This window comes from Pinus tabuliformis, chromosome J, assembly GCF_031772625.1.
Source record: "Pinus tabuliformis cultivar Carrire ecotype Pingquan chromosome J, CPIR1, whole genome shotgun sequence".
Taxonomy (NCBI): domain Eukaryota; kingdom Viridiplantae; phylum Streptophyta; class Pinopsida; order Pinales; family Pinaceae; genus Pinus; species Pinus tabuliformis.
This window is the reverse complement of record NC_142295.1, coordinates 835101889-835115751: the sequence shown is the minus strand read 5'-3', so window position 1 is coordinate 835115751 and position 13863 is coordinate 835101889. Positions and strand designations below refer to the sequence as shown.

Genomic DNA, 13863 nt, shown 5'->3' with positions numbered 1-13863 from the left:
AGGCAGTACTACTAAACATGCGAGATATCGCAACTTATGCAAGGGAAGAAGGAGATGAAGATGACTATGGATAGTCATTTGCAAAATCCAGGGAAAAGCCACAATAATTCCATAGTACTTGGCGTAAGCGATGAAGAGTTTGAGAAAAAGATCATTGAGTTGAAGGCACAGCGTGATGTGTTGATGGAGCTACTACAAAATCAAAAACATGGATGGATAATGGAGAAGATAGTTAGATGGCCAATCAACTAGTTGCTTTCAAGGAGACAGAAGCGCAAGCTGAAAGTTTTGTTAAGGGAATCAAAAAAACTCCAGATAACCAAGACAAATGTATGCATTTGTGAACCAAAGCAAGCATTGATGCTTGGTGAGGACAAAGATGATGCTAAAATGAAATCTATTGATATGAAAGTGGGTTTTTTTCCCGCAGATGGCGCCACAAACTGTTTAGAAGATCTGCATATGATGAAAAAATTGTCGATGTAAGATAACAATTACGTTGGTTTTAAATCTAACAATTGGCATGCATATGTAGGGTATGTTGTCGATGTTTAACAAAGTATTAATTGTGTGTGCAGTAATGATGAACAAAAAATTGATAAATAAATGAAGCCTAAGGATGTTAAACATGGGAAAATAATAGAAGTTGTTGATGAAATAGAAATGATCATTGAATAAAGGGGTCAAATGTCAACATGAGAGATATTGCAACAGAACTAAAGTTCCTAGAAGAATGGTTGGACAACCTGAAGCTAGAATATGACATAAATGAAATTATGGCGGATTACAACAACAACAAATTTCAGCAAAGAAATAGTAATGCACGCCAACCAGAAGACAAGTTAGATATTGAAATTGAAGAAATGAAGAAGTTGATGTTGGAAGAGTCTTCGAAGATGTTTATTGAACAAAGAAAAAATAAGGATGAAAACAGATTACTAATGCTAAGCAAGTCTACTTAGCAAAGAGGGAGGAGAAATACAACATAAATTTTGGAATACAGGAAGACGAGAGAAGACAATAATAAAACAATAGCAACATAACAAAGAAGTTGATTTACTGCAAGTGAAAGATTGGGATCCAGAAGGAGTTTTATCAACTTGTGAAGATATATGGTCAGGAGACCATGAATTTATTTTACCTAGGGAGTTTGTTGCAAGAGAATCTAACCTAGGGTAACATGTTTACCAACGGAGTTGGATTCCTAAGTTAGGATTTAATTATTTAATGTGTTTTCCTATAGTCTTAAGAGAAAATGAGAATTATTGTAAATAAGAGAAAGTTTGAAAGCATTTTGGAGGAGTTGAGACATTTGAGGGTTAGTTAGATCTCATCTAGATATAAGGGATTAGGTGAGAGTTTTTATGGATCATTAGAGATATTGTGGGAGTTTGTTTAGGATCTAGAACCTACTTTGGGTTTAGATCCACTTGTATAAATCTAGGTGACCCCATGAGGCATGTAAGTAAAAGAGAGTGAGGAATGAGTGACCAATGATTAGTTTAAGAATTCTCTTGTAAATATTTTATTTATTAATGAATTATTCATCAATTGTGAAGTATATTTGTGTGTTTATTTTTTGAGTGTTTTGTGTGTGTTTTATTATGGCAGGCCCCATGGCCTGTGCTATCACATGGATGACACATAAATTAATGAGGTGGATGACACATGGGTGATGATGTGTAGTGCACATGCCAAACGTCATAAAAATGGCTAAGAGTTTAAAAATGTCTTTGTTGATGTTGCATGTACGACAAATCAATGGAACTTTATAACTTCGGGCTCATGAGACAACAAAAAGGATCTTTATATTTATCATTTATGAAATATGACTAAGTTTCAGAGTAATGCAAAATCAGTGTCATGGGACTTCAGGCGTAAAGTGAGTTCCGTGAAATTTTGAGAGAGCAAACTTTAAATGCCCATTTCAAGAAGTCCAACATTAGTGGTGCAAAATGAGTGCTACAAGAATTTTGGCGTAAAATGAGTGAAATGGAACTTTGGGCAAATAGACTTCAAAGGTAAATGCATGTTTCAAGGAGTCCAGAATTTAGAAGAAATAACTAAGGGTGAGGTGGAAGACTATAATGCTTAGGACGCTGATCAAGTAAGCTTTATCAACATGTCTACATGCAAAAAAGATACTCACAAATGTGATGTGGTTTGAGCACAACATTTGTCGATTTTTTTTACTTAGAAAAGAAAATGCATACTTTATCTCAAGAAATGCATGTCCTACCTCAGGAAATGAATTCCCTACCTTAGAAAGTGCATTCCTTGCCTCAAGAAATGAATATCTTGCTTATGATGCTTCAACAAATTAACTTTTGACAAGTTTTATATAATAACCTGCTAGCAACGATTATGCCCATAGTTGTCCACTGATGATTGAATTAGAACACGATCCTCTTCTAAAATATTCATGTTATCCATTTGGAAATGAAAGTTTTTTATTCTTATCATGAGGCTGCGGTATGCCTTGAAACCCTTCTCAAACTCTTATAGGGGAATCCATAAATAGTGAAGATAAGACACTGACTTCCACTTCATCACTAAATATTGTGTGATAAATTTTTTAGTTGAAATCCTAGTGGTTGAATCTTCATTGTTGTCACTATTTGTTAGCCCATTTAGCAATATAAAATCTTATCAACCTCAAATAGGGGATTAATACATTAATCAAATGAGGGAAGCTCCATGTGACATGAGGGACAATGATTGGTGGTGGAACTAAGCACCTAAAATGAAATATAGTAGGACATCTACTACAAATGCATGTTATTGAAAATTAGTCAAAGGCACTATGTCCAATGCATCATAAGCATGGATTTTAGTGTACAACATCTTTTTTTTCAATTTGATTTTCTCTCAACGTAACTCCAACATCACTAATGAATCTGATGAAACATGCCCACCTATTTGTCTCTATTTTAATAGAGGGTTCCTACAATATCATCACTCTTTCGATTGAAAACACGATTCAATGCATTGAAAGTTGTATTTCTTGCATAATTTTTAATGTTAGAGTTGTTGTCGCCCTTAGGGGTGTAGGTCACTTGGAAATGAATGTAACATGTTATGTAAAATATTTTGAGGTCCTTGGTTTGATCCCCTAATTAACTCATGCCCACATTAGGGGTCGGCATGGTGCACCTAGTGGTTATAGTGGTAGTGGACAAAATTAACCATGTTTCACACAAGTACAAGGCTACGCTAATGGTCTATTCCATTATTCACAAAAAAGACATCAAGGTTGTGGTGCCCTTGAAGTCAGTGTTGACATAAATAGGTGGTGGATCAAACATGCCCCACAATGCCACATGGAAGTCTTGTTTAGTCACAAGTATGAAAGCATGACATGTTCATCTGCGTTCCAATGGATAGGCTCAATGAAAGCTTGGTGGAATAAATTTCTCCATAACTCCCAATGGCAATTTTCTTGCATTGAAAGTACGACTCACTGTTATGGTTGTTGAAGTTGTGATGTCGCAAACATTGTTATAGCGAAAGACAAGTGGCATATCAACCCCAACCCAAAATGCCACATTGTTTAGTTTTAATAGAAAACATATAATAATTATTTATATAATATATAAATATATAAAATAATAAATTAAATATTCTAGTAACATTTATATAAAATTAATACCATATAATATAATATAATTTATTAAGTGTAACTAATTAACTGCATTATATAATATAATTCATTAATTGTAACTAATATAATATAGCTTAATGCATTAATTATAATAAACAAATTTTGGCACATCAATTATTTTTAATATAATAATTATTTTTATAATACATAAATATATAAAATAATAAATTAAATATTTTAGTAACATTCATATAAAATTAATACCATATTATATAACATAATTATTATTTGTACTTAATTAACTATATTATATAATATAATTCATTAATTGTCATTAATTGTAACTAATATTACATTGTGTAGTCGAATAAATAAAAGAAATAATATTTTTTTAATATTTTTTAAGTGAATTTTGTCTAAAATTTGATAGAGATTTTTAAGAATCATAATTTTAAGTTGTTTACTCTGCAAATGTTCTAGTGTATTCGAGGTTTTTTAGGGTGTTGAATCCATTTATACATTTAAAAGTGCACTTTAAAGAATAAGAAAGCACAATCTTACTCAAAATTGTATTATTGGAATTTAACCTAAAGAGTCATTTTGTCTATAAGTTAGGCTATGCTATATTATATAACTTAGTGCATTAATTATAATAAACAAAATTTAATATATTATATATTATTTTATAATATAATTGGTTGATTATAATTAACAAATTATGTTATATAATATAATATATCATATATCATTATTATTTAGTTTTATTATTTAGTTTATATTAGGTAATTTATTTCATTTTATTATATAATAATTAAAAGTTATGAGGTTACAAGTTCAAATTTAGAGGGGTAGAGTTTGTACATTTTTATAAATCTCATTTTTTTTAATCATGGAAATTAGTAGCTCATTGGAATAACCTATACTAAGTCTGGGATCTAACCTATGGGATGCCACTCTAACTCAAAAGTACAGCCTATTGGAAATAATGGGAGGGGGTTGAATCAATATTTCACTTCAATTAGTTAATTTTTAATCTTTAGAGCATTAAAAAACATTAGCAACAGATCAAAAACATAAATCAACAACATCATTCAACAATGCACAATACTAAAGGCAGTACAACTAGAAGGAGGCTCCAACCCCCTGATTTATCAGCTCCAACTGAAAGGATGCTCTCACACCTTGATTTACCAGCTCCAACTGAAAAGATGCTCTCACACCCTGATTTACGCGCCAACCTAAAGAAAGCTCCAATCTCCACCTTGCACCACCCAACCACCCTAGAAGAAATAATAGGATAAATTACACTAGATGTGTTACTCAACCACTATAATCAACGATATTGTTGTCTTGCTTCTGCTCTTGTAACTGCCACTATTGTCAATGCTAACCAGTGCCCACTTGCACAATCCAATGTGCCACAAGTTCCAAGCCTTAAGTTTTCTTAACTTTTCTTAACTTCTCTCTTAGGAGACACAGAATCATAAGACACCAAGCCAGCTATTTCTCTGCAAGGTAAGCTTTAACTCAACAATTCAACACATTCCATTGTTATACTCTAATCCCTTCAGCATATCAATGATCAGCCTTTCTTACAATGGCATCTGCAATACAACCTTGGTATATGTAACAGCACCTTAGGTCAAGGTTAACATCATCCAAGGGGTTCTCTGTCTATAGACAAACTCGCTATAGAACATCTGACCATAATCAACAATGAAAACTAAATGCTCATACGACTAAACTTCATCAGCTTAGGCAGAAATCCTAGTTGCATCCATGACTTCAACAACAAAATATCAGAGTTTATGGCATAATAGCATTAGTAATATTCTATCCTCTACCTGCTAACATCATCAACAACATGTCAGTACATTCATTAGACCCTGCAGCAACAACAATACTCTGACACGCTAGCAGCAACAATATACTCTTAAACAACACAATCATCTACAACATTATATCCTCGTACTCACTCAGCCATACACTAGCACCAGCAACTATTCAGGTCATCAGCAATATATGGCATAAGTAACATACTCTCAGCTCAACTTTGTCATGACCTTACTCAGCCATACACTAGCACCAGGAGCTATACATGGCATCAACAGCGCATGACATACACTTAGCAAAATGATCTCTGATTTCTATCATCAGAACAATCTAGTGCTCAGCAACACACAAACATTCTCTCTATCAGCTGCAACACCAGATCAAAAATTTAACTAACAAACCCTATGTTCCTTTGTCTCTGTTCTGAACTCCTATGCATTGCATCATCTCTACAAAAATATACTAATCATACGCAGGTCACTTATATACAGAAGCACACATATAAATTTGATCTCAACATCACGTAGGATAATCACATAGTGATTCCATCAATCAATTTACTAATTGATCTCTTGCAGATTGCACTCTCCATACGCAGACAGCCATTTAACTGGTGAAAGTTATAGGTGTGTACATTGGTTCCCAAACGTTCTACATCTATGCACAATAGCACTACAATACCAAAGGCACAATAGATTGCACCCTCCATACGTAGCTCATAAATCTTGACTCACATTACACTTGAACATACATCGCATAGCATTTTGATCCAATGCACAACTGAATTTCGACACCATTACAACTCGATTCAACATTCATATTTATGAACCATTGTTCTACAGTCTTCAATTCCCACATCAAATAGGTCTACACACAGTGTATTCATTAATCACAGTGTGTCTAAACTCCTTTAATTCACTTCACACGTAGGCTCACTAGATTGAAGCAATATGTCGGCTACTACAGCCTAATATCATTACGTTGCAGGTATGTTTTTCTTTCACTTACAAATTTACAATCTATACAAGCCATATTTTGTTCCAAATCAATCTGTCTTAGTCACGTACAAGGATTCTCACCTTCTTCAGATCTCTCACATTCCAATCACATATCATTGTCCAGCACTTCAGATCCAAAGAAAAATTAATCAATGGACAAAATCGTACCAAGTTAATAATTACATTGCCTCACTCCAGATTATATGATGTGCGAGGCAGGCCCAGAATCAAACCTAGCGACTGCCACTGTAACACCAAGAGTATATCCAACAGACCGCAAGTCAGATATACCAGAAACTTATGACTTAGCAAGAGCCGAGACTCCGTGGATAACAGGTAGCCTAGTCTTTGAGCCTTATCATAAAGGGCCAAAGGTGTCCGTCGTGGGATTTGAAAGCGGAAGGAGATAACATCCCAATGAACCAACCACCTTACCATCCCACAATGGGACAAGGGACAAACTTCATTTTTACAAAAGAAAATTCATCATAAATGTAAGTATGAATTCCACATGAAAAGCTAACTAGGTACTTCTACACAAAACAAACTCAAGTGAAACAAATCTGCATAAATCCTTATGCATGAAATCTATGATTTTAACAACTCTATATGCCTTTCAAGGAAAAGGCTATCCGAGGCATGAAGCCTAAAAAATGGATAACAGTTTACAAGGATGATTTTATGTGATGAAATCGGTTAGCTACTCGAAACTCTTTTGCCGTAGTTTTAAGTCAGCACCACACAAATGACAAAAGCGTGCTCTTGTCATGATGAACTTAAGGAAAAGAATCGAGGAGTTCTCTCCTCTTTTGCCAAAGTACTTGTGAGGAAACCATTCTAGCATATAACAGAAAACTTCGAGAAATTTTATTAAATTGGAGCTTGCAGCTCCATATTATCAATCAGCCTAACTCCTCCGAACCAAGCTGCAACGCAAAGCACAGCAGAGGACTGTATTCTCTTTAAATGGTGTAAAGTTACCTGGTCAACTACCTGCCAAGAAATCAAATAAAATACATTAGATCCAAAACAAAGTCAAAATACACTATTTTCTTTGTAGTGGCTCCAATTCTTAAAAGCTTTGTGCAGAAATCAGAAATTCGATCGAGGCCTTCAAGATTACAAAGTTTTGCCATTCTTTCATTTTAAGTCATGTGCCTCTCTCCACAGTAAGAAAGAAAAGCAACAAACATGCACAAGAACTTTAGAGTCTATTCTATTAATATACATATAAATAGTACAAACCAGGAGGAGGTGAGAACCAGACACTACTCTGAAAGCTAGCCCAAAGGTATAGGTATAGTCATCTTTTACCAGTTCTGAAAACGGTAGAAAATAAAATGTAGTTTTGAACCAAAATTGAGCAGAGAGGCAACTGCAATCTAAAAAAACTAAACTGTCCTTAAAGTCCAAAAGCTAACAGTAATAGGCATCCAAAAAGTGGCAGGTTTAAATGCCGATAAATGGAGCTGCATTTTTCTTATAAACAAAAGAGACAGAGTGGGCCTAAAGATCATTCTTGGCCTTTAGTATCCAGGTAGTTCCTTCAGCTATTGCAACCACGTCTTCCTCCTCAGCAGCATTTTCTGCTTCAGTGTCCTCAGAAGTTCTCTCATCTGAGCTAAAATGTAACATCTCTTTCCAAACCATAATAGCAGAAGGGATCGACTTAGTAGCCTACCCAAATTCAGGTCAACTATAGTCGGGAAAAAAGGGGATCAGCTGGTTTAATTGTTTAATGGAAGGCAGCATTTTACTAGTTAAATAAAAGTGGCAAGTCACTTAATAAAAATAAAGTGACCAATCGTATTTCCAGCTGCCCATGGTATTTTGAGAGAAGGAAATAATTATACAAAGAAAAAAGAGGCTCAAAGGGGATTATGTGTGGATGATTTGAGAATTGAATTTGGTGCTCTAGTAACTTATTGTGTGAGGGAAAACCTTTGTGGAGATCCCAATTTTGGTGATGAAGCTATCCACTCTAGCTGGTGGTGATTAGTTTCAGTGGTGAAACATCCACTTTAACTAGTCAAGAGAGAGAACCACGTCAGGTTCTTCATTGGCGTTCATCAAAAAAGGATCGAAGATTGGAAACCAGAAGAAGAGTCCAGTTGCAACACTATGCACTTCTTCAAGGAGATCGAATAGCAGCAAATCGAACCACCTGAAGGAGAGCCGATTTACTTGGCAGAAAATAAAGGCCAAACTGTTTGTTGGAGATTGAATTTGCAGAGGGCCAAATTATGGATACCTGAAAGGACCGAATTGTGGAGGCCGAATTATTCTGGAGCTGTGGAGGATGAGATAATAGGGCCGAATTGCTTTTCAAAGGGAGCACTCACTACAAAGGCAAATAAAATTGAAGTATCGAGAAGCTTGCACTAGGTCGATTTAATACAGGAAAAAGGAGAGCGATTTTCCATAGATCGACTTGCCAGGGTAATTTCCAAAGGAGGCGAAGTTGTTCCAGCCAAATCGTAATTTTTGAAGAGGTTGAAATGGAGTCAACCAAATTTTCCAAAGGATTTGCAGCCAGGGTTCGAGCCAACGAATTTCTAGAGGGAGGCCGAATTATCTCCAGTGATTATTTTGTCAGGTTTTTCCAAAAAAATGATGTAAATCTTCCTCAGTATTATTAATAGAATTGGTTGGGTTTTGTTGTGGCATTTTCAATTAAAAAGGAAAAATTATGATCGTTGGTTGTCCAAATTTTGTTGGGTTTTTGTTATATTTTTCGAACAATAATTTTTGGGAATTATCTAAAGAAGTTTAGGTAGAAAAATTATAAATAAAATTAAAAGGGATTTTAAAAAAAAACTACATTGATGAAGGCATCATATATGCTTTTCACTATTTCAATTTCAAGAATCAGATTGCCTCCTTTCCTATGAATATTAGGGGGCTACCATTTCCTTTACATGCCAATGAGTTAACAATAAATCTCTTTCTCTGGAGTGACCAGTTTTAGGGATGAACTAGCCTACCTCCCCATCAACCGCATTGTTTAGGGTCTATTACCCACCATCTGTGGGTGGTATCATAGGAGAAAATTTGTTTTCCTAGATGCTCCTCAGCCGGCAACCAGCAGCCCCTTGCAGCCACTAGATAACTCGTTGTGCCATTGCCTCTGCCAGCTGAGCCAGCCATGTGGTCCCTCGCCCATTTGCTATGATCGTATGTTTGAAGTTGGGCCTCCTAACCCCAAAGGTTTGGCCTTTCATTGGTGTAATTGAGTATTTTTGTTTACATTTCATGGACACTTCTGAGCATGGATTGGTGGGGGGATTTGACCGAAAGAATGGGCTAGGTTTGTACTCTTGTCTCCTCTGCGCGGTTTGGCGGTTAGCCTTGTATCCTAGTCTCGTGGGATCTCCTTTATTGGCTATTAGCTTTAGGGCTGGCATTACATGGGAAATCCTGATTTTGGTTGCGTGGTCCCGCTTCCTGACACCATATACATCACCCCTCTCTACTCATTACAACCCCATTCATCATATTTCCCATCTGAGTCCACATCTGTCCACTAGGTCCACAAACCGTTAGCCTCCCCCTCCCCTTATCCACATTTTGGGTCGGGCCAAGAAAGATGCCCCAGAGGTTGATGCAGTGAAAAAGAAAAGAAAAAGCATATTTGCCCACTCTCAACAGAAAATTATACCATAAAATGCAAAAGATGGTCAGGACATACAAATTTAGCACATGGGAAAAAGCCAAACATGAGCTCTACCCCTTTTCCATGGCCATCACCTTGGTTCCTATGGGCCCTAGATGAACCCCCTTCATCATTAAGGAACCCATCATTGTCCCAACCCCTGGTGAGCAATGAACCGCCCCACCTTAAGGGGGTATCTACTCCTATATCCTACGCATCATGCTCTCATCCCCTAGAGCCTCAAGCAGTTATAAAAGAAAAATCAATAAAAGGCAGAAGGCATATGAAGAAGGGTGGAAAAACAAGGTCTAGGTAACTCATCTACCACGATTGCTCCTTCCTACATCCATATACCCAAGTGCGGGCTTCCCTTATCTTAGCTACCCTTGTACCATGGCATGTGGCTTGGAGCCTTCCCCTAGTCCCCTACTCCATTCCATCATTGTATCACATGCCACCTACCACTTGATGTATGTACAATGGACATGTCACCCCCTTTAAAGGATGAAACCACCTAATAGGGTTCTTGGTTAACCCCCTTATTGAGCTTGGAGACACTGGTACATGCCAAAGCCCAATATGGGAGGGCATGCCACCATGAAGTGCCCATTTGATTCCATGAATTGTAAACTCTTTTACTTGATTATTCTAATGATTTGTTGTACTAAAGGTTAAGGGAACGCATTGGAACTTATGCAAGATTGCAGTTGGGTCTCCATTTGGGGTTTGGTCTCCCTATACGGGGTCTAAGACCTCTAGAGGGCTATAGTGGCACTTAGGGTGAGTGTAGAGAACCATGGACCTCCACCATAGCAAAGATCACTTCATGGATCCCCAGCACCATTCATTGATTGCTCGTGTTCCACCTTTTGGATGAGGATGATGTGCTCGGATCACCATGCTAAGTCGGCTTCACATTGCACCATACACTTGGCAGAGGTTCCAGCGCTCAAATAAGGATGTGTCTAATTGCGGGGGACAAAGGGAGGGCTTGTGTTATCATCCTAACCCTTACCTATGAAACCGGATTCGCTCTAAACAGGCAACGAATCCCGAATCGGTCGAATCGGACACGATTCTGTGCCGATTCGTGTCATGTTTAGAGGGCACGTCGTGTCCCGTAACGTGCCGCGATTTTCGAATTCGTGTCTCGATCCTGGAAACGAGTCCTGGTTTTTCGACGCGTTTGGAGGGTTTTAGGGTTCGTTTTGAGGTTCTGCAGTGTTAAAAAGGGGCGTCGGGCTGCTGCTATGATCATTCTTTGTTGCTGTCGAACGACCACAGTCCACTTCCAGTTGCTGCGTGCGAGGAGACCACAGTCCAGTTGCTGCGTGCGAGGAGACCACAGTCCAGTTGCTGCGTCACTACAGTCTAGACTCTACAGGTAAGGGAACGGGTTTACAATTTCAGTTTTAAGTTGCTGTGTTGTATAGCCTGCGTATATATAGTCTGCCGCCTGCGTATATATAGTCTGATTGTGATGGTAAACTGCGATTGTGACTGCGTATATATGATCGTGAGGCTCTATACCCACGGCTCCTTCCTCCCTTTCACAGACTTGTTTCTCCCTAGCTACATCAACCTGCGAACTCGACCTGCAGCCCCTCTCCGCCCCCCGCTCGAGCTCCTATCCGCCGCCGTCCAGACCTGCACAAACATTCGATTTTCATCTTTTTTTAATTGCTTTATCGTTTGGGTATGCGTTAGGGTTAGCTCTTTTTCTTTTTGTTTTTTTTAATTTTGATTTTCACATTTGTTCTAAGTTGCCAGCATGATCGCGCCCCACAATTCCTGTCTGCCTGTCGGATCATCCATTTGTCTCCAAATCTCTGCTATGTATACTATGTTATCTGCCCGTGTCCTCTGCAAATCTCTGTTATGTATACTAATTACTATGTTTTCCTCTGTGGGCTTGCAATATTTTTATACCATTGTTTATTGCTTGAATAAAACATGGGACTCTATCAACTAGGAAAAAAGACATCCCTATCATGCTTAGAAGGTGCTGTTCTCAGGATAAGTTTTAAGAACTTTTGCTTGTCTTGACCATTTGGTGGCACTTTCTAGTGGGGGTAATTTTTATTAGGTGACTTTTACCATTTGGCAGTTGTGAATGAATCTGATTCTTTACAGAATGGTTACTAGATGACATTTAACTTTGACCTCAATGTTCATAACCAGAAATAAACTCCTTAGCATTGGAAATAATTATCATAGTTCAGAAATAAAGTACTTGAATGTTTGACTGCAGTTTCGTAATACAACAGTTTGTTCATTTTTACAGCAGTTTGTTCATTTAAATTTTTACAGCAGTTTGTTCATTTTTTTTACAGGTTGAGGTAACATGGCTCAATCAACGGCAGGGGCAGCAAGGAAGGGCAAGAATGTCATGGGTAGAGATGCTCTTCCTCCCCCAATATCATCAGAGTCTGCTGCAAGTAATCTTGAGGGAAGAGGAGTTAAAGACAATGAAAAATATCCATTGTGGAAATATGTCGCAAGAGAGGGTGGGTCAAACAGCAAGGGAAAGGGAGGAGGCAATGTGCAATGGAAATGCAGCTTTTGTAACATTTCTTTCACAAGCACATATCACCGTGTGAGAGCACATTTGTTGGCTATACCTGGTAAGGGGATTGGAGCTTGTAAAGATATTCCTAAACAAAAGAGAAAAGAATTGGTAAAGGAGGCCCATGTTGGTATGGAACATGTGGCACTGGCTTCAAAATCAAAAGCACCCAAGGGCAAGAATGAAGACCCCCTTCCATTTTTGAGGAAAGCCACCTCCAAATTTCCATTTGAGAGTTCTACTTCTACTGGGGGACAAGCATTAAAAAGAAGATCACTTGGTCCAATGGACAGGATTTTCCAAAAAGAGAGACGGGACGAGCTTGATCTCACCATTGCCTTCTTTTTCTATCAAAACTTCATATCATTTAATGTTGCACGTTCACCTTTATTTGTTGAGATGTGCCGAGCTCTAACTCAAGGGGCTCCAGCAGGGTATGTGCCTCCTGGGTCAGAGAAGCTGAGAACCACATTGTTGACGAAGGCAAAAAAAGAGGTGCAAAAAATGCTCGAGCCTATTAAGGCATCATGGCCAACATCTGGGGTTAGCATTGTTTCTGATGGATGGACAGATCCAGCACGACACCCAATCATCAACTTCATGGTGTCTTCCTTGAATGGTCCAGTTTTCCTGAAAGCAGTGGATACACTTGGCGAATACAAGGATGCACAATTTATGGGTGAGTTATTTATTAGAGTTATTGAAGAGGTAGGTGTTGATTCTTGTGTGCAAATCATTACAGATAATGCACCTGTTTGCAAGGCGGCTAGCATGATTGTGGAAGCTAAATATCCACAAGTGTTTTGGACACCTTGCATTGTCCATTCATTGAACTTAGCACTGAAATCCATTGCTTCTGATGTGCTTTGGATTGGAAGCATTATTGAGGATGCAAGACATATCCGTAACTTTGTGCAAAATCATACAAATGCCCTCACTATCTACAAGGAGTACAGCAATCTATCATTGTTGAAGATTGCTGATACACGGTTTGCATCTTCATTCATGATGTTGAAGAGGTTGAGGGAGGTCAAGACTGCTCTTGGGTCCATGGTTATTTCTGAGTTTTGGTCTTTTTGGAGAAAGACAGATCAGGCAGCCTCTAAAAGAGTGAAGGACACGGTACTAGATGATGCTTGGTGGGAGAGGGTAGATCTAATTATTCGGATCATGGACCCTATCATCTCTTTGCTTCGAGTTGCAGATACAGACA

At 37.8% G+C, this 13863-nt stretch overlaps 1 protein-coding gene across 1 annotated transcript in view; it reads right to left on the bottom strand.

The window, feature by feature from the left end:
* Positions 1 to 6985: 6985 nt before the first annotated feature.
* Positions 6986 to 13863, bottom strand: part of LOC149229300 (pantoate--beta-alanine ligase-like) — a 101948-nt gene continuing 95070 nt past the window's right edge. Inside the window, exon 4 of the mRNA XM_089378558.1 lies at positions 6986 to 7425. Within this exon, the coding sequence (XP_089234684.1) occupies positions 7303 to 7425 (123 nt within the window). The 3' untranslated portion in view covers positions 6986 to 7302. The remainder of the gene's footprint in view (positions 7426 to 13863) is intronic.